Genomic DNA, 27,303 nt, shown 5'->3' with positions numbered 1-27,303 from the left:
TAGCAATTATTTTCGTCCATTCTAGAAGTTTACATTTTCCTTAATTTGCACTTTTTACTGAAAGTAATTGAATATGAAAAAAATGTGAAATGACAAACACCAGATGTTTATTATAGTATAAATGTATGGATGATCATATTTTATAGTGTTTGTCTGTCTGCATTCCTGTTTTTCTGCACTTGATATTTTCTAGAGAATAGTATTGGTCAGTGTTTATATAACAAACTTTTTTAAATCATACTTTTCTTTTTTTTTTTTTTTTGAGCAGTATTGGAAATTGAATCTAGGGTCTAATGCATAGTAGACAAGTGTTCTCCCACTGAGCTATATCCCCAGGCTGGAGCCCTAGTTAAAAATAGCATGGTTCATGATATAGCATTGTGTGTAAATACCTTATTTATTATCCATCTCTCCTATACAATCTAAAGGCAGTATTTCTAGTGTCATTGTTAATGAGAGCTGTATGATGTCTTGCTTTTTCATGATAATGAATAAAGACTTGGTATTCTTGAAACAGTTTTCTCTTTGTATATCTTAATATCTCCCATAGAATTGGGCCACTTGTACAGTAATGTCTAATTAGTAAATAGTTTCTAAACATGTTAGTATAAATTGTGTGTGGCAGTACTTGCCTGTAATACAGCACCTATGAGGTTGACGTGGAGCAGTAGAAGCCATATAAGCAATTGCAGGTACAATTTCAGAGTAGAAAAACCAAAAAACCCAAATAAATACGTTTATGTTGGAGCGATGCAAACCTTTGACTTCTCATGGCAAGTTTTTTCCATGAGTCTAAGGAAGGCATTGTTATGGTTTTGTACCTATCAGCCAAGTAGAATAGGAAGTTTATGTCAAGATTAAGAAAAATACTAAGTCTGGGGAAAGATGAGAACTGTTTGTACTGTCTTTCAGTATCTTATAGTACTTTCAGTACACTCTCTTTCAGTGATTTAACCAGAAGGAAACTAAAGCTGTTTCTAAGAAAATTTAAAGCTCATTGTAAAGCGGACCCTCATGCATGTGGTTGTTCTGAGTAGCAAACAAAATGTTTTGAAATTACTTAACTGTAAATTTATTCTAAGTAAATAAATTGTATGCACTCTTAATAATCAGTTTGTTTCAGGAAAACTAATTTCTTTTTTATAGATTAATATGAAAGATAATAAAAATGCAAAATATGTTGAAAATCATATTTCATCAAATGACTTAAGAGCCTTTGTGTTTGAAAGTCAAGAAGATATGGAGATTTTCCTCAGAGAGGCAAGTACTAACCAATAATACACTCTTGACAAGGTACCTTCTGAGTTTCTCCTATATAGGTTTGTAGTTTCTGTGTATTTTCTGAAATAATATCACATTCTGTATCATCAATACACTTAACTCTTTTTTTATGTTTAAAAAAAACAAAGACCTGAAAGAAGTTTTAGAATGGTAATCTGTGAATCACAAATGAAACTCCTCTATTCTGCTGCCTCAGCATTGTTCTATGTTTTGCTCTATGTGGGGGTGGGTTTTTGTTTTGTTTTGTTTTGTTTTGTTTTGTTTTGTTTTGTTTTTTGGGGACCAAGTTTCTTACTCACCAAGAACTCACCAGTTAGGGTAGACAAAGTCTGAAAGGCCTGCCTGTCGCCACCTCCCCAGCGTTGGAATTACAAGTGTCCAGCCCTATTCCCCTTTCCTTTTATTTGTTCTCTGGGGATTAGAATTAGGTTCTTGTGCCTACATTTTACCCCTTAAACACCCTTCCCAGCCCAGTGAATGTCTTATCTTTTGTTAAATGTTTATTTATGGTCTCTTTAAGTCCCTGTTGCTGTGAAGAGAGACCATGACCTCAGCAACTCTCTTAAAGGACAACATTTAATTGGGCTGGCCTGTATTTCAGAAGTGTAGTCCATTATCATCATTGCAGGAGGCACAGTAGCACACGGGCAGTTGTGGTAGCTGAGTGTTCTAAGTCTGGATCAGCAGGCAGCAGAAAGAGAGTGGCATTGGGCCTGCCTTGAACATTTGAAACCGCAAAGCCCACCCTCAGTGACATGCTTCTCCAACAAGTCCATACCCTATAATGCCAGCCCCTAAGCATTCAAATATATGAGCCTATAGGGACCAGTCCTTTTTGTTTTTTTGAGACAGGGTTTCTCTGTATAGTTGTGGCTGTCCTGAAACTCACTCTGTAGACCAGGTTGGCCTTGAACTCAGAAATCGACTGCCTCAACCTCCCAAGTGCTGGGATTAAAGGCGTGCACCACCACTGCCTGGCTATAGGGGCCAGTCTTACTCAAACCACCACATGGCCTTTAGCTATTCAGAATGGATTTCTAAAACTCACATTGAATTGTTCATATATTAAGATTCAATGAGGGGGTGTTTTGTTTTTGCAGTAGTTCTTGCTGTGAATTTAGGCAGGCCTTGAACTCCTAAGATAGTCTTGCTTTGGCATCTCCCTAAGTTGGCAGTACAGCATGCATCACTGGGCCCCTCCAGCTCTTATTTCTAGTAGATCTCAAAGTTAAGTTTGTGAGTAATTTTTTTTTAATTAAAAAATTATATAATATATTTTAATGATATTTTTACTGTCCCCAGTTCCTCCCAAATTCTCTCCATCCAACTTCCTGTTCTCTTTTACCAAACAAAGGGGGCGAAGCATACAGGGATAAAATAGAAGAAATAAACCAATAAGCCAAAAAAAAAACCAAAATGTCGTGGCACGAGCAAAATGTTGAGGCCCGGACTGCCCCGCCTTTGGCGGCCACTGTATCCCATCCTAAACTGCCGCTCCGGTCTGAGGGTCGGGGTTCAGCAAGAGAGAGAGTGAGGACGGACTCGAAGAATGGAGACCAGACAGAGTGTGATTCAATCCCGTTTATTCTTCAGTATCTCTTCCTAGTCCAAGTCCCAAGTCTAGCTGTACTCTCTAAAGAGTCTCCCTAAAGAGTATATCTAAAGAGTCTGATTCTCTCATCTCTCTTCTGTCTGCCTCTGCCTTTTTTATGTCTCACTTCTAAGCCATGCCTTTTGGTCACACCTTTAATCATGCCCTTAGGTCTTGTCTCTAAATCTGATCTCTACACTTCTAAGTCACACTCTTAAGTTATACACCTTTAATCTCACACATCTTTAATCTCACACACCCAAGGTATCTAAACCAAGATTATCGGAGTGTGCTCAGCTGTTGTAGGCTATTGTAATCCAAGTCTCATGTCAGGGTATATGGCTCAAGATGGCTGCAAAGCTGATAGCCGCTTTCTGCTAAAAGGCGGCCCCCAACAACAAAAAATGCCAGAAACAAACAGAGTACATAATGCTCACCACACACAACTGTGAGTCTATTTTATGTTGGCCAGCTATTAAGCATGGGGCCTACCCTGAAGTGTGATTGTTATACCATACCCAGTGATACTCTATTGGAGAAAACTGATTTATCATTTCCTAGCAAGTATCAATTGCAAATAGCTTATTGGTTAGGGGTGGAACTTTATGTCTATTTCCCCTGTTGTGTGCTGACATTTTGATTGGTTTGAGCTGACACCGCCTCTGAGTTCATATATGTATCAATTCTGTTGTGTCTGGAAGACATTGTTTCCATGGAGTCATTCATCACCTCTGGCTCTTAAAATCCTTCCATCTCTTTTCTGTGTACCTCTCTGAGCCTTGAGGCAGGGAGGGGTTTTTAATAAAAAACTTTGGGGTAAGTGCTTCAAGACTGTGCACATTATCCTGGTGTGAGTTTCTTTGTTATTTACCGTCTACTGCAGGAAGCAGCGTCTCTGATGAGGGCTGAGAGAACTCTGAACTATTGGTGTCTTCCTCTCTCCAGCCACATTAATTTTTGTAACAAGGTCTCTTACTTAACATGTAGTGGACTGATTGGCTAGGCTCTCTAGCTAATAAGTTCTAGAGATTCTCCTGTGTCTGTACCTACCCAGTGCTTTGGTTATAGAGATACATGCTGCTCTACCCAGCTTTTATGTGGATGTTAGGGTTATGAGCTCATGGCAGGCACTTTATATACTGAGCCATCTCATTAGCCTCTTCCATTCAGTGTCCTACTCCCAACCCCAAGGCTACTGTTACTTTCTCATTGTTCACTGGAATTTTTCCATGTATTTATAGTTGAATAATCAGCCAAAGGTTGAAACAGGTTTAAGAATTCTAAAACTTCTCACTTGACAGCATCCTGCTGAGAATTACCCTTTCATTTACATAGCTATTTTAATCATTCCAAATGCCATCCTCTGATTTTTTTTCAAGCCACAGACTACATCTTTCTACCTAAAATTTCATTCCTGTATCTTTCCTACTAGTTAAGGGGATGTTCTCAGGTCACAAGTCACATTAGCTCAGATCTTACTCAGTTCTATCCCTCAAATTTGTTGTCCAATTACTTTAAAATGATTGTTTAAAATTTTGCTTAGTGTTTATAATTATTATTTGCAGATAGGTAAACCCCATACAAGATAATAAAGTATTAATATGAAAGTATAGCTTTGCCATATATATATTTGGAAGCCAATTCAGACATCCTATTTCATCTGAAAATTCAGTACCTAAAAGATAATCCATTGTTTAAATTTCTGATCACCCTAGCAATTCTATGATGTCCCAAAGTAAAAGCTTTAAGAAAACAATTTCAAAAAAAAAGTTATTTTCAGTTGAACACATGGTAATTAATATTGTCTTTTTTCTCTGTTCAGGTTCGTGACAATAAGAAGTTAAGAGTAAATGCTGTTATTGCTCCCAAGATTTCATATGCAGACAAAGCACCTTCAAGATCTCTGAATGAGTTAAAGTAAGTTGAAAGTATTATTGGAACTAATTTGAATACTGAATAATCTTAAGCAACTTTATATTCTTCTTCACATAATATGTTTGTTATAAGCTGTATTGTCTGTCTTAGGAGTTCTGCTTAAATCTAAAATGGGGAAAGGTTGAAGCTTAGGAGTGTGTCAAATAGCATGTTCATGTTTCATAAGGGTGATCTTTCACGTTGTGGAACAGTATTGGATTACTTAAAGACATCTTTTACTAAAGGTAAAAGGGATAGGTTAGCTATTAAAAATAGGAAGTAAGGAATTGTTTTCTACAGCCAAAATAATTTCTGTAAAGGGCTAAATATAAAGAAATGCAGTTTTATACAATTAATGTGTAAATATCTGGTCTTTGGATTTAACTAGGCATTCTTAATACAAAAATAATAAAAGGAACAACAAAAGATAATTTGTAAAAATAAAAAAAGTTTATAAAAAGCTTAAGCTTAACAGCAAGGAAGAAAATAGTACCACTGATTTTTTTTTTTTAATGTAAAAAGTCCTTTTCTTCTATCATTGCTAAAATGTGTGTCTTAGTCACCTTTCTTTCTTCTTTGTTTCTTTTTTTTTTTTTTTTTTTTTTTTTGAGGGGGGGTTGTTGTTTTGAGACAGGGTCCTACTCTATAGCTCTATCTGTCCTGGAACTCAATATGTAGACCACACTGGTCTTGAGCTTACAGAGATCCACTTGCCTCTGCTTTCCCAGTGCTGAGATTAAAGGTTAAAGGTATGTTCCACTGCCCACAGCTTTAGTTACTTTTCTTTTCCTTTCTTTTCCTTTCTTTTCCTTTCTTTTCTTTTCTTTTCTTTTCTTTTCTTTTCTTTTCTTTTCTTTCTTTCTTTTTTGGTTTTTCGAGATAGGATTTCTCTGTATAGCTCTAGCTGGCCTCGAACTCAGAAAGCCACCTGCCTATGTCTCCCAGGTGCTGGGATTAAAGTCGTGTGCCACCACTGCCTGGCAAAGATTTATTTATTTTATGTAAGTGAGTACACTGTCGCTGTCTTCAGACACACTAGAAGATGGCATTGGATTCTGTTACAGATGGTTGTGAGCCACCATGTGGTTGCTGAGAATTGAACTCAGGACCTCTGGAAGAGTAGTCAGTGCTATTAACCGCTGAGCCATCTCTCCAGCTTAGTTACTTTTCTATTGCTTTGAAGAGATACCATGACAAAAGCAACTTATAAAAGAAAGGGTTTAATTAGAGGCTTGTTTTCACTTTCAGAGGATTAATAAATCCATGATCATCATGGTGGGGAGTATGACACATAGCAGGGAGACGTGGACTGGAGCAGTAGCTGAAAGTTTACATCTGGTTCATTGGCACAGGACAGAGAGAAACTGGGCCTGGTGTGGACATTTTAAACCTCAGAACGCACCGCCAATGATACCTCCTCCATCAAGGCTATTCCTCCTAATCCTTCCTAAACAGTTCAACCAACTGGGGACCAAGTAGTCAAACATGAGCATATGGGAGCCATTCTTACTCAAATCACCACACTATATATTTTACTTACTGCTTGTCAATAATCAGGTTGTATGTCCATGATTGCACATGTGTATACATGTGGAAAACAGCCTCAGGTGTCATTTCTGAAACTTTCCATCCTCAGACTCTTTTTTTGGTGTGTTAGTGTTGTGGTGGAAGGAAAAAGTTTCCTGGGATTTACCAAGTAGGGTACTGTGTTGCTTGAGGCTCCAGTGATCCACTGTCCATCTCCCAATTGGGATTATAAGGCAGTGCCACCTTACCTGAAGTTTTGTATGAGTTGTGGGGTTTGAACCCTGCACTACATGTTTTTGTTGTACTTACAAGGCAATTATTTCATCGCTGAACCATCTCTTCAACTCAATATTCAGGTTTTTAAGATAATATTTTTAAAAGAAAAACTGAATCAGCCCTTTTCTTTTCAGACAGTATGGATTTTTTTCCTACCTTCGAGAGTTATTTGATGCACCTGATCCTGTGATGAGTTACCTTTGCTGTCAGTATCATATTCATGAAGTTCCTGTGGGAACTGAAAGAACCCGAGAAAGAATTGAACGGGTAAGAATATAGAAACTCTCTACATTTTAAGTCTTGATATGCCATAAAACTGTGACTATTAACTAATATTTTATAACAGAAGTGAGACAAAGTTACTTAGAACAAGTTAATAAATACTTGTATTTTTAGAGGAATTGAATAAAGCTAAAATCTGTAATGCGTGGATGCTCTTAGATGATTCTGCCTTGCTTGATAAAAGTATGGCATCCTAGATTCTCTTTCAAGTGAACGTAGAATATTCTGGGAACGTAGAATAGGCTGGGATATAGGTCTATTCTGGTAAGCTTTCACCTTCTTAAAGCTTTTATTGAAGACTCTCCATACACAAATGATCATGTTTCATCTTTTTTTTCAGCTTTTTTAAAAGCTGTTTTGCTAGCAGGGACAGTCCAAATCTCTCTTAGTACCACCTTTTTTGGGGGGAGGGGTGGCAGCAGGGGGATGTGTGAGGGTTTTGTTGTTTTGTTTTTGTTTTATGAGACAGAGCATTATGTTTTCAGGCTTCCTTGAACTTACTATATAGCTGAGCCTGGCCTTGAGTTCCTTTCATCTTCTTACCCAGCCTCTCAAATGCTGGGGTTACACTTGTGCAACACAAACCCAGCTTGGGCTGGTTGTTTGTTTGGTTTCTGAAACTCTTTTGGTTCCATTGTCTGTTGGCTTCCTTAATTTGAAATGTCCTTTTTTCTAGGAATGCCTTCCCTCACTATTTTGTGTCAGTTGAAGTCCCAGTTAAAACTTATTTTCATGAGAATTCTTTTATTTCAAATTACTCAAGATTTAGGATGCCGGCTTCTACTCTATTTATTCATTATACTTAAAGTATCTTATCTCTTAATTTAGACTAGAAATTTCTCTGGTAAAACAAGCCTTAATAGTATTGATTGTGAAGCTTCAGAGACTGGGGGTTGGGATGGGAATCACAACAGCTTATTGATAGTAGACAGTCAGATCTAATGACATTATGGTGCTTAGAATGTTTTGATTTGTGAAACTCTTGTTTAAGTGAAGAAAAATGATTAAACAACAAAGGTCAAAATAAAACTCTTTGAACTCCATGAAAAGTATTTTTATCTAGTATTATAAACATGGAAACAGTAAGTCTGAGATTATGTACCTTTGAACAATGCAGTGAAAGGGGGGGGGATGCATAAACCATTTAGCTGAGATAAGGTAGTTCAGCACTGGGCACTGGGCATAGTGTCTCTTAGGAAAAACTACAGGTCCTTGGGAGAGATGTCAGTGTGAAGTGAAAGCGGCCATTTTCACTGCTTAGTTAGCTTTCTCATCACTCTGAAAGGATGTCTTTCCAAAATAGATATCTAAGATACATTAACCACATTTTAGAGATGTTAGATAGGTTGTATTAAGTCGGGTATATTGCTCTACGAGAATTCTCCTGGTTTTTGTTCTTAATTCTTTAGTCTTTTAAAGCATATATTACAGTTTTTATTAGATGTTTATGAATTCCTGATTTACATTACAGGTAATACAAGAAACTCGATTAAAACAAATTTATACAGCAGAAGAAAAGTATGTGTTAAAAACTTCTTTCTATTCAAATAAAGTTATTTCTAGTAATACATCCCTGAAAGTAGCCCAGTTCCTTACTGTTACTGTGGATCTAGAGCAAAGAAGACACCTGGAAGAACAGCTAAAGGTTTGTTCACTTGATTTAAACTAAAATATCAACTGGTGTTTTAAGACTTTAGAACTTTAAAAGGTTTTGTTAACACTTTTGAATATTCCATAGGAAATTAATAGAAAACTGGAAGCAGTGGACTCAGGATTGGTGATCTTGCGTGATACAAACAGGCGGCTTGAGCTCAAAGACAATGAGCTAAGGCTGAAGAAGAAGGAGCTTCTTGAAAGAAAAACAAAAAAAAGACAGTTGGAACAGAAAATCAGCTCCAAGCTGGCAAGGTATCATGTAGTCATGTAGTCAAGGTATCATGTAGTCAAAACCACATGGCATGAGTGTCTACTAGTTCAGTTGTGGAACGTCAGCAGCAATTTCTAGGAATTTCTGAAGTTTTAATATCAATGTTCAAATTTCAGTTGTGGTACATAGGGCAAAGGTCAGGCTAAAGTGTTCTTTCCAGTCCTTTGACCTACTCAATATCTCTGTGTTTAGACTGCAGTTAGAAATTATATTCATATAGGAAAATGACAGTTGTAGGTTCTTTCCTAAGGTCTGTGACTTCCAGCCATGAGTAATTGTCTAGCTTTGTAATACCAGAAAATACCTCCTATTGAGCAGGCTTTACGTCCAGTTAGAAAACTACTGGTTGCCTCTAAGATAAAAGTGCTACATACTGTTCCAGTGTTGAGGATATTTTGAGCTGGTAAACATGACAGCGTAGACTGGGGACATTTCACAAGGCTGTAACTGCAAATACAGAGCTACAAGCAGTCGGTGGCTGTTGAGAGAGGGGGGTCAGTTTTCACTGGGGAAGAGCTTCCTCATAGGCTATCTAATCCCAAGTGGTAAGTAAGTCTCAATACACATGCATGTGAGGAGCACTAGTGGACTCACAGTTTTGTTTTTAACCTTTTTTAAAGCAAATAACTTCTTTCTTGCACTCTCTTTCTCAATTTTTAACCTTGTTCATCAGTTTCAACCCTTCACTTTAATCCTATCTTCAATTGTTGACAAACCATGTAAACTTTACTGTGTGACTCCTGTGACTTCCTTGTTGAAGTTTAAGACTTTCTTATTAATGATTTTTAGAAGAAAATGAATTTTTGTCTATACCAGCCTGTTATTTTTATTTCTACCGTTATTCACTTTGTGGTGATGACCTGCAGTGATGGTTCAATCCTCCAATCAGTTCATCCAGAATACTGTTTCAAAAGTTTGGGGTGAGTGGGTGGGTAGGTTGGCTGATTTTTGCCAGGCTGCACCTTGTGTTTCCTGAGACTGGCTTTCATAATTATTCAGAATCTTGATTTCCTCTCCAGCGACTCTTCCTTGGACAACACCCGCTGTACTTGTGGTTCTTATTAGTGACTACTACTTCTACCCTCTCTGTCTCCTCGGAACCACCATGGTTTAGTGGAAAGACCATGGACTTTGGTATTAAACTTATCCTACCACTTAATATCTATAATCCTAGGTGATTACTTAACGTTTCAAACCTTTGTTTCTTAATCTTTAAAATTATTTTAATGATAATTCGTGGGGGTGTGGGGTGTAGCTCATGTAGCCCATGTGAGGCTGGCCTCACACTTGTGTAGCTGAGTTACCTTAAACTTGTGATTTTCCTGCCTCTACCTCCCAAGTGCTGAATTATGTACCTCCACTCCTGATCAGTGCTGCTGTAGGGACTGAAGCCAAGTCTCTGTGCGTATTAGTAAGCAAGCACTCCACCAGCTGAGCTCCACTCCCAAACCTTGTGTTGAGTTTTCTTTTGTTATCTTTACTTATGGGTCAGTTGTAGCTGCTTAAAGGATTGTATTTTATGAACAATCAACCTATGTTAACAAACAGTTTCTGGGCCAGGTATTATTCTGTTTTGTGTGTTTTTTCTTACAAGTTCAGATGGAGGAAGTTTTGTCATCTGCAGGGCACAGATGAAGAACCTAAAGCTCCAAGGTGTAACTTGCCCAGTTCTACTTCTTGATGAATAACAATGGGGAAATTCAGACTTCCTTTCTGACTCCATATTCTGCATCAGCACCATTACTGACACTAGACTTTGCTGGTTATATAGTTCCACAATATATTTTGATCTTGTTTGATTGTATTAAGAGGTGCTTAATCTAGGAACTAGTATTTATACTTCTGATTACCATTATTACTATATAACCCAGAAAATTTCAAGGGACCTAAGGCTTTGGACTTGGTCCTTTGTTTAGCTCTGATCTCTCCATCCTTATATGTGTCTGTCATACAGTATAAGGCTGATGGAACAGGATACTTGCAATCTAGAAGAGGAAGAACGAAAAGCAAGTACCAAAATAAAAGAAATAAATGTTCAGAAAGCAAAACTTGTTACTGAATTAACAGGCCTTGTAAAGGTAAGATATTTTTCTTAATTTTTGACATTTTTTTAAAAAAACACTTGCTAAGTACTAAAAATTTAGTAATATTTGGAGGACTTTATGAGAAATAATCACTTTAAAGTGTTTTCCTGGTTTGGTGATATAAGCAAGAGATTTTTATAATCAGTTTCAGCTTGTTTAGGTTTTGATGCTTACAGAGAATTATAAAAGTTAACTCATTAGGTTAAATTATTTTCTTTCAAATGACCTAAATATTTAGGAAGTAACTTTTTAAAGTAGTTTTATATTAACCATTTGGTGGAGATCTCAATCACAGGAAGATGTTAATTTTTCATGATTCATAATTTTGTTTTGAAAAAAAGAACTATGACTTTTTCATGGTTGTAAAACTTAGGCAATTTAGACAACATAAAAACCAAAATCTTACGGGTTGTTTGTTTCTAGATTTGTACTTCTTTGCATATTCAAAAAGTTGATTTGATTCTTCAAAATACTACAGTGATCTCTGAGAAGAACAAACTAGAAGCAGATTACATGGCATCATCTTCCCAGCTGCGTGTTACAGAAGTAAGATATTTTTCTCTTCTTTTTTTATTTTAGGCTCCAACCTCAAACCAGTTTAAAATTATACACCACATACTATTATTTTCAGTGTCCAGTTGTTGTGAACTTTGTAATTTCAAATTTAGAGGCCATCAAGGTAGCTCATTGAAGAAAATCACTTCCCACAATATGGCAGTGACCAAAGTTTAATCTCACAAACCCGGGAAAAGGTAGGAGAAAGCTAAGTACACAGAGTTAGTGTGTCCACATGTGTGCTCTCAGACACAGTAATAATCATTATTAATAAAAGGAAACGTAGTTTGTTAATGAGGAAGCAATGCATGAAGGATCTAAGAATAATCACTACAGTTTAACCTTAACTTTACTATTTCACAGTTAATGATAAAATTGTGCAGGGGAAAGAAATATGAAATACTACACAAACTTAATTCTAAAGATGTAGTGTCAAGGTGATGGTGACAGTTATTTTTTATTCTTTTTTTATTGTTACTTAGTATTTTAATCTCTAAATTACTTTCTCAAGAATAGAACACTTGCTATTCTAAACATCCATGGGAGACCTGTGCAGTAACAAAACTAAATTTAGAGAAATCTCTATTGATGTCTTAAAGTCCTGTTTTGATGTTAACCACATATAGTTAGTACAAAATTGAACAATTTATAAGGAATATCCCAGTAGACTGTGCTTTCTTAATATACTGGCTTTTTCAAGTTCAAGGATCCTAGGCCATCTGTACTGACCATCTTCTACAAAATCCTGGTTTCCCATGGCCCCTTCATGGTCAGTAGTTTACTGAAAAAGCACAGACCTGTGAACAACACTGACTTTTCATAAAGAGACACACAGAACAATATCTGAGAGCGTCTCTGTACTCTTTTCATGAGGAATTGTATGTCCCTCTCCTAATGATTCTTTGTGCTTACCAGCCAGGACGCTCCACCAAGCTGCCCGGATTCTACTGAGTTTCTATTACACCATTAGCGCATGGTTGCACCATTAGCCTGTGCTGCACCAGTATCCAGACCTCCTGTCTTAAGTTTGGCGAGTTGTGGTGATGTTATATGATTCAAAACTTTCTAATCATAAGATCGGTCTTTCTGGCATTGCCCACTGACTACTTCTTCACCCAGTAAATTCTGACTTCTCCCCTTAAAATAAACTCAGGTGTGAGCCAAGGAATTCTTGAATAAAAAATAATCTTTTGGTATTGATTTTCAAAGCTAATCATTTTCATCATTTCCACCTGAGAATTCCAGAATACAATTTGTCATAAGTCAGTAGGAACTTCAAAACAAACTGCCAACAGGATTGCTTCTCTAAAGAGATGAGGTCCTGTTAATTGTGGAAAACTCAGCAGTTCAATAAGAAAAAAGCTGAAACCAAGAGAGACAAAGAAATCCTACAAATAGTGGACTAGATATCAGCAGTCTGATAATGCTTTCATAGTCTAGACTTAAGAATCTCAAACTCTGCCGGGCAGTGGTGGCGCACGCCTTTAATCCCAGCACTTGGGAGGCAGAGGCAGGCGGATTTCTGAGTTCGAGGCCAGCCTGGTCTACCGAGTGAGTTCCAGGACAGCCAAAGGCTATACAGAGAAACCTGTCTCGAAAAACCAAAAAAAAAAAAAAAAAAAGAGAAAGAAAGAAAGAAAGAAAGCAAGCAAGCAAGCAAGCAAGCAAGCAAAACACAATCTCAACCTAAGTGAAGCCTCTTAAGTGGCCATAGATGATGGGGCAGTAAGTCAAAGTTACTAGAATGTCTAAGTAAACAGATTTAAAGTGATTCTCTGAAGACAATCATATTAGCTTAGAGATTTAAAAAACCCAGTTAATTTTGAGTAATTCTAGAGAGAGTTTATTGTTCATTTATCACATTTTTTTTTTAAATTGTGGGTGTTGAGAAAAAAAAATATTTTGTGTATATATATGAGTGCCTGGATGGATAGATGTGCATTGTTGTGCCTCAGAGGGCATGAGATCCTCTATTCCCACTTCATCTTCGTGTGTGTGTGTGTGTGTGTGTGTGTGTGTGTGTGTGTGTACACTGTAGCTGTCTTCAGACACACCAGAAGAGAGCATCGGATCCCATTACAGATGGTTGTGAGCCACCATGTGGTTGCTGGGAATTGAACTCATGGGCAGTCAGTGCTCTTGACTGCTGAGCCATCTTTCCAGCCTCTACTTCATCTTCTGAGCCTTAGGTATAAGGGTTGTGTTGTAGATGGACTGATCGGGTCTGTGCACCTGGAGTTACAGGTGCCTGTGAGCCTTTGCGTGGGTACTGGGAACAATCCAGGTTAGTTGCCCTTAAAGAGTGGCAAGTGCTCTTAACCAATAAGACATTTCAAATCTAAGCATTTAGATCTGGGATCCCCAAATAAAGGAAAATGTACAGCATTCTTCTTCCACAAGAGGGCCTTCCAGGAAAAGTTTTTTCTTCTTTAATATTAGTCAAGCTATTTCTGTACAACTTTTAAGACAATTCAACTTTCCAGAGAAAGAATTTCAGAAAAAAAAAAGGTAATAATTGTTTCTTCAAGATACATACTTAAGGTAATTTTTTCTGAACTACTAATTGAAGATATTTTATAAATTTTGCCGTTCTTTTGTGCCAAATAGATTCATTATTCTCTATATTCAATTAACTATTTAAGATCAGGAATCCAAATAAAGCCTTTTGATTACTCTTCTATAAATATATATTTCTTTTTTTCTCTGTGTTTCGCTAACAAGGATCAACAAGAATTGTCGCTTAAAGTGATTGGGGCTCCTTTCTTAAACTGTCTTTGGCTATTTCCTCTCTCCCCATATCTTTTGTTATTTTTGAATGAAATTTTTACAATTTTATGCATGAATACAGTGTATAGACTGTACTCCCTTTCCAACTTCTTTAGCATTCCCCAATTTCCTTTCAACTTCATCACTTCATTTTTTTATAATTATATATTAAATACATATATACACACCCACACATATGCATGTTTTTTGTGTGTGGTCTGTGTGTATATACAACCTACTGAGTACATTTAGTGATGTTCATATGTATATGAATTTAAGACTGACCACTTGGAAAACCTATAAGGTCTTGCCCTTCAGCAGCCATTGCTCAGGTGATTGCCTTCATCTAGGTGTGGAGCCTTGTGCATTTTTCCTATCCACTGGTATGCTCCTTATGCATGTTTTATAGAGTCAGTTATATTTTTGAGATTTTGTGGCTATAGCATCCTTCTCGAATCTCATACCTCAGAGTAAGCATCCCAGTCTTCTGGTTCTAAAAATATTTCCACTCCCATCTTCAGAAGCTGAGGTATAAGGGTTGTGTCATAGATGTGCTAATTAGTCTGTGCATTCCTGATTCACTTACTCTACAGTTTAACAAATTGCAGAAGCCTGTAGCTGCTGCAAAAAGAATCATTTTTGATGAAGGATAACAGCTGCTCTAGAATACAGTTAGAAATTACGTTGGTTTAGAAGAATGATAGTAGTAGTTTCTCCTCTGGAGCCTGTAACATCTTTAGCTATGAGTAGTTCAGCTTCATGGTTTCTTTTTTTTTTTTTTTTTCATCAGTTGTTACTGAATGTGTACATGTATTTTTACATACACACCCACATACATAAATCCAGTGTATGTGTTTCCAAATATAACCTATTGAGTACATACATATATTACTTGTATGTATGTTTGTGGGGCTGACCATTTGACACCGGAGAAGCAATTTTTGTTCTCTTCTCTAGGGAGAACCACCTTTTCTACTCCCAGCTTTACTCAGTTACCTGTGGGTTTTGTGCAGGGCTGAGGCTCCATGGGCTTTAACTCACGTTTGGGCAGTCATGTTGGTGAGACTTTACATGTTTCTGATGTTACTACAAGACATGATCTCACAACACAGTGAGTAGGGTTTCTTACAGGCAGGCATGAATGTGGAAGTTGTTATAATCTCTAAATGAACTTGAATGGTTTTTTAAAAATAATTTTATCTGGCCTAGTGGTGATGGCACACACCTATAATTCCAGCACTCAGGGAGGGGGTCAGAGGTAAGCAGATCTTTGAGTTCGTGGGTAGCCTCGTCTACAGAGCTAGTTCTGGGACAGTTAAGGCTACACAGAGAAATTCTGTCTTGAAAAACATAAATAAAATGTCAATAAATAAGTAAGTGAATGAATGAATAAATAAATAACTTTGCCTTTTTAAATATATGGGTATATGCACATGGAGCCCAGAGGATCCCCTAGACCTGTTGTTATAGGCAGTTGTGAGCCATCTCTCCATCCCCCTTTTCATCCTGTTACTGTGTAGTGTTGTGGGAAATAAAAGATAAAAGGTGTAGGCATAGGGCTATGTGACTGTAATCCCCTTACTTGGGAAGCAGGAAGATCAGGAGTTCAAGGTCACTCTTGCAAAGTAACAAGTTTGAAGCCAGCCTGGTCAACATACGACCCTGCTTCTACAGCCCTACCTCCCCAAAATGGGGTGGGGACAGGGAGTAGGGAAAGAAGAAAAAACTTAGGTGAGAAGCACTCATATAAGTTATTAAAAGTAATTTTTAAATTTATATTTGGACGCTATGTTTTCTTATGTAAAACCTGTGTATGATAATGTTTCATTAAAATTAAACATTTGCAAAACAGTAAACTTTAGAGTTCTTATATATTAGAGAAGTACTGGCTCTGATATTAAAATTTAATTTAAATTTTTACCTTCATAATAAAAGGCTAATGCATTTTTTAAATAAAAAGTCATGGTTCAAATGACATGGTTATCATAATCAAAAATTAACAATTTATTGGATATGAGATTGTTTTATACAAGCCTCTGATTTAGTAGTAACATTCTGAAATACTTACTGTTTTTTTTTACAGCAACAGTTCATTGAATTGGATGACAACAGACAGAGATTATTACAGAAGTGCAAGGAACTTATGAGGAGAGCTAGGCAAGTATGTAACCTGAGTGCAGACGAAGCCGTTCCCCAAGAATTTCAGACAGTAAGTATAAAAATAAATAATGCTGCATTTGACATTACAGGATTCTTAAGTTTGAGATGTCCTACCCTATGCATAGTCACAGGACATGAAAACACAAGTGGTACTTCAAACCATGCCTTTCCCATTCTTATACCCATGGTCAGATATACAAAGTGACTTTGTCTAACTTACTTCCTCTCAGAAATAGTCACTAGTCTTTGCTTAGTTTTAAAGTATGGCCATTATCTTAAAATGACTACATAACGTTTATTTTCACAATTAAAGTCTTTCCCTTTTAACCATCATTGAGAGGGATTGTTGGAGTATAAAACTTTTGTGGAAACTAGTAAGTAATTTGTATTTGACAAACAGTAAGCAAGGGTAATACTGAGAAAGACAAAGGCAAGTGGTTGTTTCTTTTCTTTTCTTTTTTTTTTTTTTTTTAAAGAAGTCTGTCTTTAATTAGGGGTTTTCAGGTGCTAAATCTTCAGAGATGATACCTTCTTTCAGTTATATGCTGGTATGTCAGAGCCCAACTAAGCAATGCTACCTTTCAGTTCACACTCCCCCATTCATTCTGTCCCTTGTGTTCCTAGGCTTTATCTGACAATGAAACCTTTTCTACATACCTACTCAAAGTAATATCAAAATAGCTACAAATGCATTTTAAATAGTAGTATTTTTAAAATCTTAAATGTATCAACTTTCATAGATGATGAAATGTCCACTAAGCATTGAAAAAGGCTAGTATAGATTAGAGTTATCATTCCCTGGAAGGCTTTGTTTTATACTACTAGACACAGAAAACCACAGGACATAGGTTTGAGTAAGAATTTAGCAGAAATTCATAAAACTAATTGAGAGGTTTGTTTCTAAAGATGATTGTAGAATGCATCTAAAATGTGTTTGCTTTAATAAGGTGATATATATACATATATATATATTAATTATAAGTTATAGGTTTTTTTTTGTGTGCTGGGCATGGTGGCAGTTGTCTATAATACTAGCACTTGGGAGGTGGAGGCAGGATGATCCCAAGTTCAATGCCTACAGATAGAACTGAACTCTGTTTCAACCCTGCCTCCCTAGAAATCACACTGTTTTTGAAAGAATGAAATCAAGAAATAATATATCTGTTAAAATATATTAGCTGCTGTGACCAGTTATTAAGTAGTACATGTGTTCCTCACTGAAACTTGAATTCTGGTTTGGAGAATGGACCAAGCAACACAAAATAGATAATCAGGTCAGGCAGCAAGAGAAAATAAGGAAAAATAAAGGTGACGGCTAACGTCACAAGGATGGGCAGCTACTTAGGGAATGCTTATTTGAAATGTTACTATTTTAGATAAGTCCTGGGTGAAGAAAAGAATTCAGTCAAGTAGGGATGTACCCCAAGCAGTGAAGTAGCTCATACAAAGCCTCTGAGATGCATATGTATTTGCCATGTGTTAAAAGGAACCTTGGTGGGATTAAAATTACATTCCAGCCTGGTGGTGGTGGTACATGCCTTTAGTCCCAGAACTTGGGAGGCAGAGGGAGATAGATTTCCAAGTTTGAGGCCAGTCTGATCTACATAGTTTGTTCTAGGAAAGCCAAGGCTACAACAAAGAAACACTATTTTAAAAAAATTTAAATTCCAAGCAGAGAAGAAGGCATAGTTTGGATTAATATCACCTTACTGAATATACAAGGAGTTTGGGTCCCGTCCCCCCCCACCCCCTTTTAGTGTTTAGAGATTAGGCAAGTATTCCACCACTAATCTGTATCCCTTACCCTGGGTTCTGTTTTCTTTTATGATAGAATCCACTGAAGGATTCTAAACACAAGAATACGGTTATTAAAATCAGTTTGTAGATGAATACTCCTGCTGCTCTATGAAGAATAGAACTTTAAGAAAGGAAGCAAGGAAACCCCCATAGGGTGAATTAAACCCCCATAGGGTTACTAATCTTGATCAGGGAAGAGATTAATGCAGTGGCACACAGGGATGGGGAGGAGGGAACTTTACTCTAGTGACAGACAGGACAGAGCTAAGAGAGAACTGCAAACTGTCAAGCTAATGATGGATGAAAAATTGGTTTGCTTACAGTGGTGGGGAAGGTGGATGGAGTAGAAATTATATTACAATATTATAAACTTAGTATGCCTGTTAGAGTCCAATGAAGATACCAAGTAAGTGTTGGAACATAAGCTCACACCTCAACAGACAAGTCAAGAATGTAGCACACATACATAACAAATACCTAGAGGCCTTTGTAGATTGGACTGAGTTCCAAAGGTTTAAAAAAGATACAAATCAAGATTATCCAGTTAATATATATAACTCATCAGAACCTTTTTTCAGGCTTCAGATTCATTGCATACCTTTTACTGTAAGGGCTCTGCAGGTTGTGCTAGGCAAAACAGTGTACTGCATTCCTCTCCTTGTAGGAAAGTGTCTACCTTAGTGAGTTTCTGTGGCATAGGTTCAGAAGATAGTCTTGATGAAATTCTGTCTCAGTGATTGAGTTGTAAGGATGCTTTTGTAGGTCTTCATAAGTACAGTATAAAGCTCTAACTTCTTGCTCTCTTTCAATGCCCCACATATTCTGGACCCATTCTACCAATTCAGCAAGTACCCACCATTCCAAATGGACACAGCTCCTCACCCCCCATGGTATGCAGTACTCATTCTTCTTTCCAAATTGTTATCTCCTTTTTGCGTTGCTTTTCCCTAGCCATTGCTTTCAGACCCAGAGATAAATTATAGGCCTTTGAACTCTTTTAATTCTCATGTAGCATGAACTGACACTTCATTATTTTGTATTCCAAAGCCAATGTGATATGTACTGCTTATTTTAGACTCAACATCAATACATTGCTGTAAGGTACTATCCAACATGTATACATCTTTTCTTTTAAAGTGTAAGCTTTTTAAAAGGAAAATGCCCTCTTTAAAATTCTTTTGTATTGCTGTGTGCTAGCATGCTATTAATCAGATAGAAGATATGTAGCAAATTACTTTCTTTTAACTGTTCTAATAAAACTTTTCACTATTCCATTTTTAATGATATTATTTTTTTTTCCTCTTTAGGCTTTTCAAGATCTCCCAAACACGTTGGATGAAATTGATGCATTACTAACGGAAGAAAGATCAAGAGCTTCCTGCTTTACAGGACTGAATCCTTCGGTATGCCTCTTTCTCTGTTTCCATCCTGCACGTCTTACACTGTTATCTTCCTCAGTGCACACATGCATATGTACATGCCTATGTGCACACACAAAGTTCTTTCCAGTACTTGCCTCCCACACTGTACTGGAGCTCTGGGTAATAATAAGCTAGACAGCAGGAACAATGCCTTAAATGCCAGATTCTGAATCTATTAGAATTTTAAATACTCTTCCTAAGGAACACAGTGTTCTGTGCCTTTACTTTATAAAAAGAATAGTTGAGTCAACTTGAAGTACAGCAGTGTGTATTTTTTTTTCAAGGATTAAAAAGTTACACTTTCAATATTCAGTAACGTAAATTGTGTATAAATAGTGCAACACAGTGGCATTTTTAGCTAGTAGTTTAATTAATGCAAATTTTTATATACTTTTATCCTTCAATAAATTTTTCTTAAAGAATTTTTTTTTTCGACCAGGTGGTTGAGGAGTACACAAAAAGAGAAATAGAAATACAGCAGTTAACTGAAGAACTAAAAGAGAAGAAAGTTGAACTAGATGAATACAGGGAAAACATTTCACAGGTAATTATTATCCTTTCTCTTATGTGTTTACCATTAGTGGGATGAGCATACAAATTATACAAAATAAATTTTATGCTCCTGAGACAAAAAGTATTTTTATAACCAGATTGACTCTGCTATAAAATTTGTTTTGTGTAAAGTTTTATATCAAAATGGATAATACTGCTTTCAGTTTGTGGTTTTGTTTTATCTCTTACTTGTAGGTGAAAGAAAGGTGGCTGAACCCCTTAAAGGAGTTAGTAGAAAAAATCAATGAGAAATTCAGCAACTTTTTTAGTTCCATGCAGTGTGCTGGTGAAGTTGATCTTCATACAGAAAACGAGGTAATTGCATTTGAGATGTATTTTATGACCAGTAATTTTAATTATGTACAAGGGGTACATGTAAATTTATTTACTTTGGAATTATACATGAAAATTTTGCTTACTGAAAAATTATGAAAAGGAGGAAAGAGACCGCCTGTGTATGGGTTTCTGGTGTTAGATTTGCTTGGTTTGGGAGTGGGGTGGTGTTTATTCAAGTGGCTAATGCCTTGCTGTGTTTCAGCCAGTATGAGGGGATAGTTATGCAGCTGTGTTGACTGAGTGCGGTGGTTTATATGTGTACCACTGCTCAACTTAAGAGCAAACACAACTGAAGTATAGTTTATATCAATGAGGTTGAGTTTGTTTTTTGTGTTATGGGTATTTTCTAAGTTTTTGAACTTGTAGTGTATGCAAAGATGGCATTGAACTCCCCTGATGATCTTGCCTCTTTCTACTTTGCTTCCATGCTCAGTTTTCTTAGTTTCTTATTTATCACAAATTTAGAAGATAATAGGTAATATGCTAATTCTTTGAACTACAGCTTTATGCACTGCTATTTTGAATAAAGCAAATTTTTCATTAAGAAAAATTATGTAAAGCAGGGCTGGAGATGTAATGAAATGATGATGTATGCTTAGCTACATGAGCCTGGGTTCAGTTCCCAGCACTATAAGCGAGTAAGGGAAGGAAGAAGGAATGACTGGATCTCTTTGAAAATAATTAGGAAAACGGAATCAATAGGGTAGGAGTGTAGGTGACAAAATCTTTTGATCTTAGTTAAAAGTTTTTGCTGGTATACTAAGGTCATTTATTCTCATTTGTATGTGTCAAATGTTTGCAAGGTGAAATTTCTTTTAAATAACAGTCAAGTTATTAAGAATATTTTAATATCTTTAAAATTTTAGATTTTAGCAAATGTTCAAGTTTTCATTCTTTTACATATAAAACAAAATAGCACCATTTTGTCCTTTGAAGGGTTTGCCTCAGAGGCTCCTGTCTGCTACATATGAAGCATACCTATGAAGTGCCATTTTATTATAAGTCCTAGGTTTGAGGTTTTGAACCCTTCCATAACTGTTTACCACATAGACCTTGCCTTACGACTAAAAAATGTATGGATATTTCTGATATGCTTCCTTTCCTAAGTTTATCTTGTTTAATCTCTTCAGATCATCTTTTTGGTTTGGGTTTGGGTTTGGTTTTTTGAAACAAGAATTTCTCTGTGTCCTAGAACTCACTCTGTAGACCAGACTGGCTTCAAACTCATGAAAATCCACCTGCCTCTGTCTCCCAAGTGCTGGGATTAAAGGTGTTCATCACCCCACCCCACCCCACCCTACCCTACCCCCAGCTGTTTAATCTCTTATAACTATCCTATGAAGCAGGAACTTAAGTCTATCCTACTTAAAAGACAAACTGAAACTTACTACTGAAGGTCACATTGCTATCAAGTGGCAAAAATCAGACTCCTTATCTCATCCTAGACAGAGCCTAAACTCTTAGATAAGTTTCATTGCTGGCAACATCATCCTGCCCAAAGTAACAATTGGATGTTTATCAGTAGCTTGACTGTGTGGGGTATAAATGTGGTTAAAGAGACTAGGTGAGGCCTGTGTCACAAAAACCCCATCCATTATAATTCTATCTTTTGCATGGAGCTCCTCCTCAATCTTGTTCTCAGTAATCTCTTTTCAGTGCACTACTCTAGAACAACTTCTCTTCCCTTTCAGTGTGTTCTTCCGGAACTTCCCTCTTTTCAGCTTTTCCTTTTGTCCCCTTTCTGTTCTGGCCTCCTCAGTAGTGGGTCCAGGACTGGCTTCTTTAACCAGAGCCTTCAGTGAGATGGAAAAAGCTAGACCAGAAGGAGCAGTAAAAAGGACCATCAATGACAATGAAGAAATATGGTTTAAAAGTAACTTAGAAATTAAAACCATTACAAATTATTACAGTAATGTCATTTGTTTACTTGGGGTAGGGGAGTCCAAGGGAAGGTGAACAGATTAAAAGTACTGTTTCTAAAATGTTTAAGGCATTACCTGAGTCCTTTTGTATTTATGTGTGAAGCAGTTTGTGGTTCATAAAGGAAGCTCTTGCGTTCTTATGTGTGGGAACTGGAACACAGGGTCTCCTTACAGTAGCAGAGCAAGAGCAGAGTCCACACTTTGCAGGACAAACCTTGAGAAAGCATCTTGTGCTGTTTGACAAAGTATTGTTGAAAATAAGGCAGCCAAAACTGTAACCAGTGGGGGCAGCATACTTCCAGAAATGACTCAAGGAAAAGGATTGCCAGCAGCAATAGTAGCTATGGGATATGAATCTAAAGGAGAGGGTGGTAAGATTCAGCCACTTAGTGTGAGAGTTGATACACAGTTCTTCCTCTGGAATATGGAGACACCACATCAGTTATAAATGGCATCACTTAGGGGTAGTGACATTCTTACAAAGAATGTGACTGGAATCACTGTTGAAGTGACATCCATGAACTGGCCCATTCCACTGACATTCTGTTTCATCCATAAGTAATTGCCACACCTTCTTTATAATTAAGTGATGATACCCAAGTTAAAATAGTGAATAAATAAAACACTTTTTGCTGCTCTTAGGCTTCTGCTATGAATACATGCTACATACATTTAACCTCAAAGATTTAATATGAAAAATGTAAAAATTAAATAAAATATGCAATTAATTTTACCTATTTTCTTTATATGTTTTAGAACTATGACTATTGAATTACCTGTTTCTTGTACTGTGTCTCTCTTCATTAGACACCTATCTTAGATCATTTAACTAGCTAACTTTTACCTGTTAGATACTTCGCTCTTAAGGTAAATTTGAATCTGAATGACCTGGAATGGATAAGAGGAGTAAATAAACCTTAGAGTGGTCTCAGAGTTGACAAAAGTCATAGAACACCAAATACAATCTCTTTTTTATATTAAAATTTACATTTTTGTGTCTGTGTACCAATGTAGGCACTTGGGAACTATTAAATTTTTTAGGGAGTAATTGTTTATATTTACTTTTATGATTGATATATTTGATATATTTTTAAATATTGAGTGAAATTACCAGTGAAAACACTCATTTTTCAACTTTTTATATTTTACAGGAAGATTATGATAAATATGGAATCCGGATTAGAGTAAAATTCCGCAGTAGTACTCAGCTGCATGAATTAACTCCACATCATCAAAGTGGAGGTGAAAGAAGTGTTTCTACCATGCTATACTTGATGGCACTTCAGGAGCTTAACAGATGTCCATTCAGAGTAGTTGATGAAATTAATCAGGTACAGTGATTCTATTGGGGGGAACCGCATCCTCTAATAGATACAAATGTAACAATTATTGCTTTTATGTTTTTAGGGTATGGACCCAATTAATGAGCGGAGAGTATTTGAAATGGTTGTGAACACTGCCTGCAAAGAGAACACATCCCAGTACTTCTTCATCACGCCAAAGGTGAGGAATGATACACTCGCAGGAGTCATGCACTTAAATGCGCGCCCCCCCCCCCCCCATCTTAGCTTTGGAGCAGATTGGGGCTGAGATGTAAATATGTGCAGGAAAATTCTTAAAAGTGAAGCTAACAGATAATGGTAATGTTTACATTCATAGGAGGGGCAAGTTGAATGGCATACATAATTGGAAATGTCATCTGTCATCTAAGGAACTGGTAGAGGAAGCACATCATAATGTTCCAGAACTTAGACTTCGTTCTTGCTTCTGATACTCATTGCCCTTCTTGAAAAGCTCTTTTTTGCTGAGACTACTGGGAGTGCAAGCCCCAGGACTCCGGAGCCACATACTGCTCCTGTCCTGACTGCCCACTGCCACTAACCTGGCCCTAAGTACCCAGTGTCTTGTACTGACAGATCAGCTTTTACAACAGCATCATAATCTTCATAGAGAATTTTCCATAATCTAGAACTGTTGAAATGGCAATTTTCCTTTTGTTAAATATAGTGCTGTGGGTAAGTAAATATATTTAAATTTGTTTTTATTAGTAATCATGCTTTTTTCCCTTTTTCAACTAAACATAAGTAACTCATTGGAGAGTCCATCTAAATGTACATTTTTTTTTTTAGCTTAATCATCTTTTATGAGCTCTGTGGGCTATTCAGATCTTCCCCTATTCTATTTCCCACCAAACTCCTTGGTTTAGAAACCAAACCTCCCTCACATGTTTCAAACTACCAGTCTGTCACAGCACAGTGCATAGCCATAGAAGTTTGAGAAGTGTTTTCAGTGCACACTCTTCCACAGAGTGCCTAGGAAGTATATAGTCCGAGTTGACTTGTGAATAGAGAGGATTTCCAGGCAACTGGATATTTCAGGTCAGTTATCAGGCTGGGCTTCAGATATGCTTATCATAGTCTGATGAATTTGACTATTTATCAGGTTGATGAATTTGAACATATATAAGGCTGAAAAGCTTTGTTTCTCATTATATATATTAATTATATGGAAATTTGTTTCAATCCTTGCAGCTTCTACAAAATCTTCCTTATTCTGAAAAGATGACAGTATTGTTTGTCTACAATGGTCCTCATATGCTGGAACCAAACCGATGGAATTTAAAGGCTTTTCAAAGGCGTCGGCGAAGGATTACCTTCACTCAACCTTCTCAGTGAAAGGAAAGGGAGGGGCCTTCTGAGGTTTTTTCCTTTAACTGTTTATACGTGTCGCTCAAGTGAATAAAAGTTAGCAGATTGATTGAAAGAGAAAGATTGGTTATTTTTGGAAACCTGCTTTTAAAAACAAATAGGTTGATGAAGTGGAGACCACAGTGACTCTGGAACATTTTCTAGTGAAAACTAAGTCTTCAGTTTTGGTGGACCTTGTCTCATTAGTCCTCTGAGCACAAGATTGCTGTGTGAAGCTTTGTGCAGCCCCTCAGGTGTGGTGGCACACGTCTAGCTCAGCATTTAGGAGGGGGAGGCAGGAAGGTCATGAGTGTGAGTGGTTTCATGTGTCGTAACTGAGAGAGCTAGTTCCTGTTGCAAATCCCAGGTATGGCAGAATGGCATTTCTTTCACAGAGCATTTACTAACTACACCAGCACTGAGTGCTGATTGCAGAACATTCTGACTTTGAAAAGATTAAAGGCAACTCAGAATTAGAAGTCCCACTTTTCTTCCAGTATTACAGTTAGTTTTTTAAAACTAGTATGGGAATGTCTGCTTAATAGATATTGATTTACAGAAGATTTGTTAATTGTGTTTTTTAAAAAGTTCCCTTATTTTCATAAAAAATATGTTTTAGGCAACTTTTATTGTTATTTCAAAGAATTGGGAAAACATATACACATGGGGCTTCAAAATGACAGGAGGACTTTGAGAGGTCACAAGGTAAAGATGATACAGAATGTGGCCCAAACATTGGCAGAATGAAATCAGGTGACAGTAGTTAAAGTGTAAGTGTCATGGTGGAGTTTTTATGTTTGTTTGTTTGTTTGTTTAATTTAAAGTCAAATGTATTTTACATCTTAAATTTCTAAAAAGCATTTTTATAATTACTTTTAGTAAGATTTTTCTTAAAATTTCATATACGAGTTTTTACAATTTGTATTTGAAATTTCTCAGTGGTATGTAAAGAGTGTAGGCAAAGAATTGATTGGTTTCAAATCATAATGTTTTTAGAATTTGTAAGTCCCCAGTATTTTAAAAAAATCTCATCTAAATGTTTTCTTTCAGCTTAAAAATATTCATTGAAAACCATTTATTTTTCTCTGAGAATGCTAATTAATATTCTGTTCTTTTAAAAACTAAATCTTGAAAGAAAATAGAAATGTCTTTGAATAGTGGACTGAACCATATCTTTGATGGTACTGACAAAATTATTTTTTTGACTTGCTATTCTGAATAAACTAAAATTTGGGCTTTGTATATTATTGTAATAGCCAATGAAATTTACATTCTTATTAAGTTAAAAAATAATGGAACATGAGTTTATGTCCTCTCACTTAGACATTTTTTCTTTTAGAAGTTGTATTTCTTTTTAAAACTTGTAAAAGAACTCCTCCCTCTTAATCTAAGTCTCATATATGTAGTATAAAGATATTTTAATAACATTTTTATCAGCATGAACAAGTCAAAAAAATTAAAAACTTGGTAGCATATTAGTGAAGGGTATTACTAAACATTTGTGTTGTTGCTTGGATTTTTGATATAACATCTTCACTGATATGTGCTTGATGTAGTTTGGTTTTATCATATCAATGTGAAAAAAAACAAAACATACTTAAAACTCACATCAGCAATTCCGTTTCAGTTTACATATGCCAAAAATAATTCCATATTATGCTTATAAGCTTTCAGAGAGCAAAATTGATGTTTGGTTTTAGATTGAACTTTGGGCTGTGAAGGATAAATTATGTATCATTTATCATATTAAAAATAGTCAAACATAGTATAATGTCATTTTCTACAACTGTTGATTTTTTAAATTACATTCAAATTGTAAAAATTCCAAGTAAAAGCCTGATTTGATAAATAAAATATTTAAAACCTGCTGGTTACAAATATTTTTAATGACTAAATGTTTACATTGATTTGCCTAAGGTCAGTCTCTATTAAAAAGGTTTCTTATTTTCAAAAAAAAAAAAAAAGTTTTGGTTTTTGTAAGATTTATTTATGTGAATAGTTGTTTTGCCTGCATGTATGTCTGTCTGTATGCCTGGTACATAAGGCTGGAAGAGAGCTTCAGATCTCCTAGGAGTGGAGTGAAAGATAGTTGTGAGCCACTGTATGGGTGCTGGGCATAGAAACTGGGTCCTATGGAAGAACAGCCAGTACACTTAACATCTGAGCCATCTCTCCAGTCCCAAAAAGAGATTTCTTGCTGCTTTCCAATAGCCTTGAACATAAGC

The 27,303-nt window shown here is 36.4% G+C and overlaps 1 protein-coding gene across 2 annotated transcripts in view; it reads left to right on the top strand.

Annotated features, from left to right (window-relative positions):
• Smc5 (structural maintenance of chromosomes 5) overlaps positions 1-26,945 on the top strand; it is a 59,406-nt gene extending 32,461 nt beyond the window's left edge. The window contains exons 11-25 of one of the 2 annotated variants that reach the window (XM_034502777.2): positions 1,147-1,260; positions 4,695-4,789; positions 6,724-6,856; positions 8,343-8,516; positions 8,610-8,779; positions 10,753-10,876; positions 11,306-11,428; positions 16,287-16,412; positions 19,006-19,050; positions 19,468-19,563; positions 20,021-20,125; positions 20,329-20,448; positions 23,543-23,722; positions 23,799-23,894; positions 24,923-26,945. In XM_034502777.2, coding sequence (XP_034358668.1) covers positions 1,147-1,260; positions 4,695-4,789; positions 6,724-6,856; positions 8,343-8,516; positions 8,610-8,779; positions 10,753-10,876; positions 11,306-11,428; positions 16,287-16,412; positions 19,006-19,050; positions 19,468-19,563; positions 20,021-20,125; positions 20,329-20,448; positions 23,543-23,722; positions 23,799-23,894; positions 24,923-25,066 — 1,845 coding nt within the window. In that variant the 3' untranslated portion in view covers positions 25,067-26,945. The remainder of the gene's footprint in view (positions 1-1,146; positions 1,261-4,694; positions 4,790-6,723; positions 6,857-8,342; positions 8,517-8,609; positions 8,780-10,752; positions 10,877-11,305; positions 11,429-16,286; positions 16,413-19,005; positions 19,051-19,467; positions 19,564-20,020; positions 20,126-20,328; positions 20,449-23,542; positions 23,723-23,798; positions 23,895-24,922) is intronic. The other variant, XM_034502785.2, reaches the window with a different exon arrangement.
• Positions 26,946-27,303: the final 358 nt, after the last annotated feature.

This window comes from Arvicanthis niloticus, chromosome 1 (assembly GCF_011762505.2).
Source record: "Arvicanthis niloticus isolate mArvNil1 chromosome 1, mArvNil1.pat.X, whole genome shotgun sequence".
Lineage (NCBI taxonomy): Eukaryota > Metazoa > Chordata > Mammalia > Rodentia > Muridae > Arvicanthis > Arvicanthis niloticus.
Note: the sequence above shows the minus strand (reverse complement) of the source record. Positions and strands in the feature narration are given on the sequence as shown.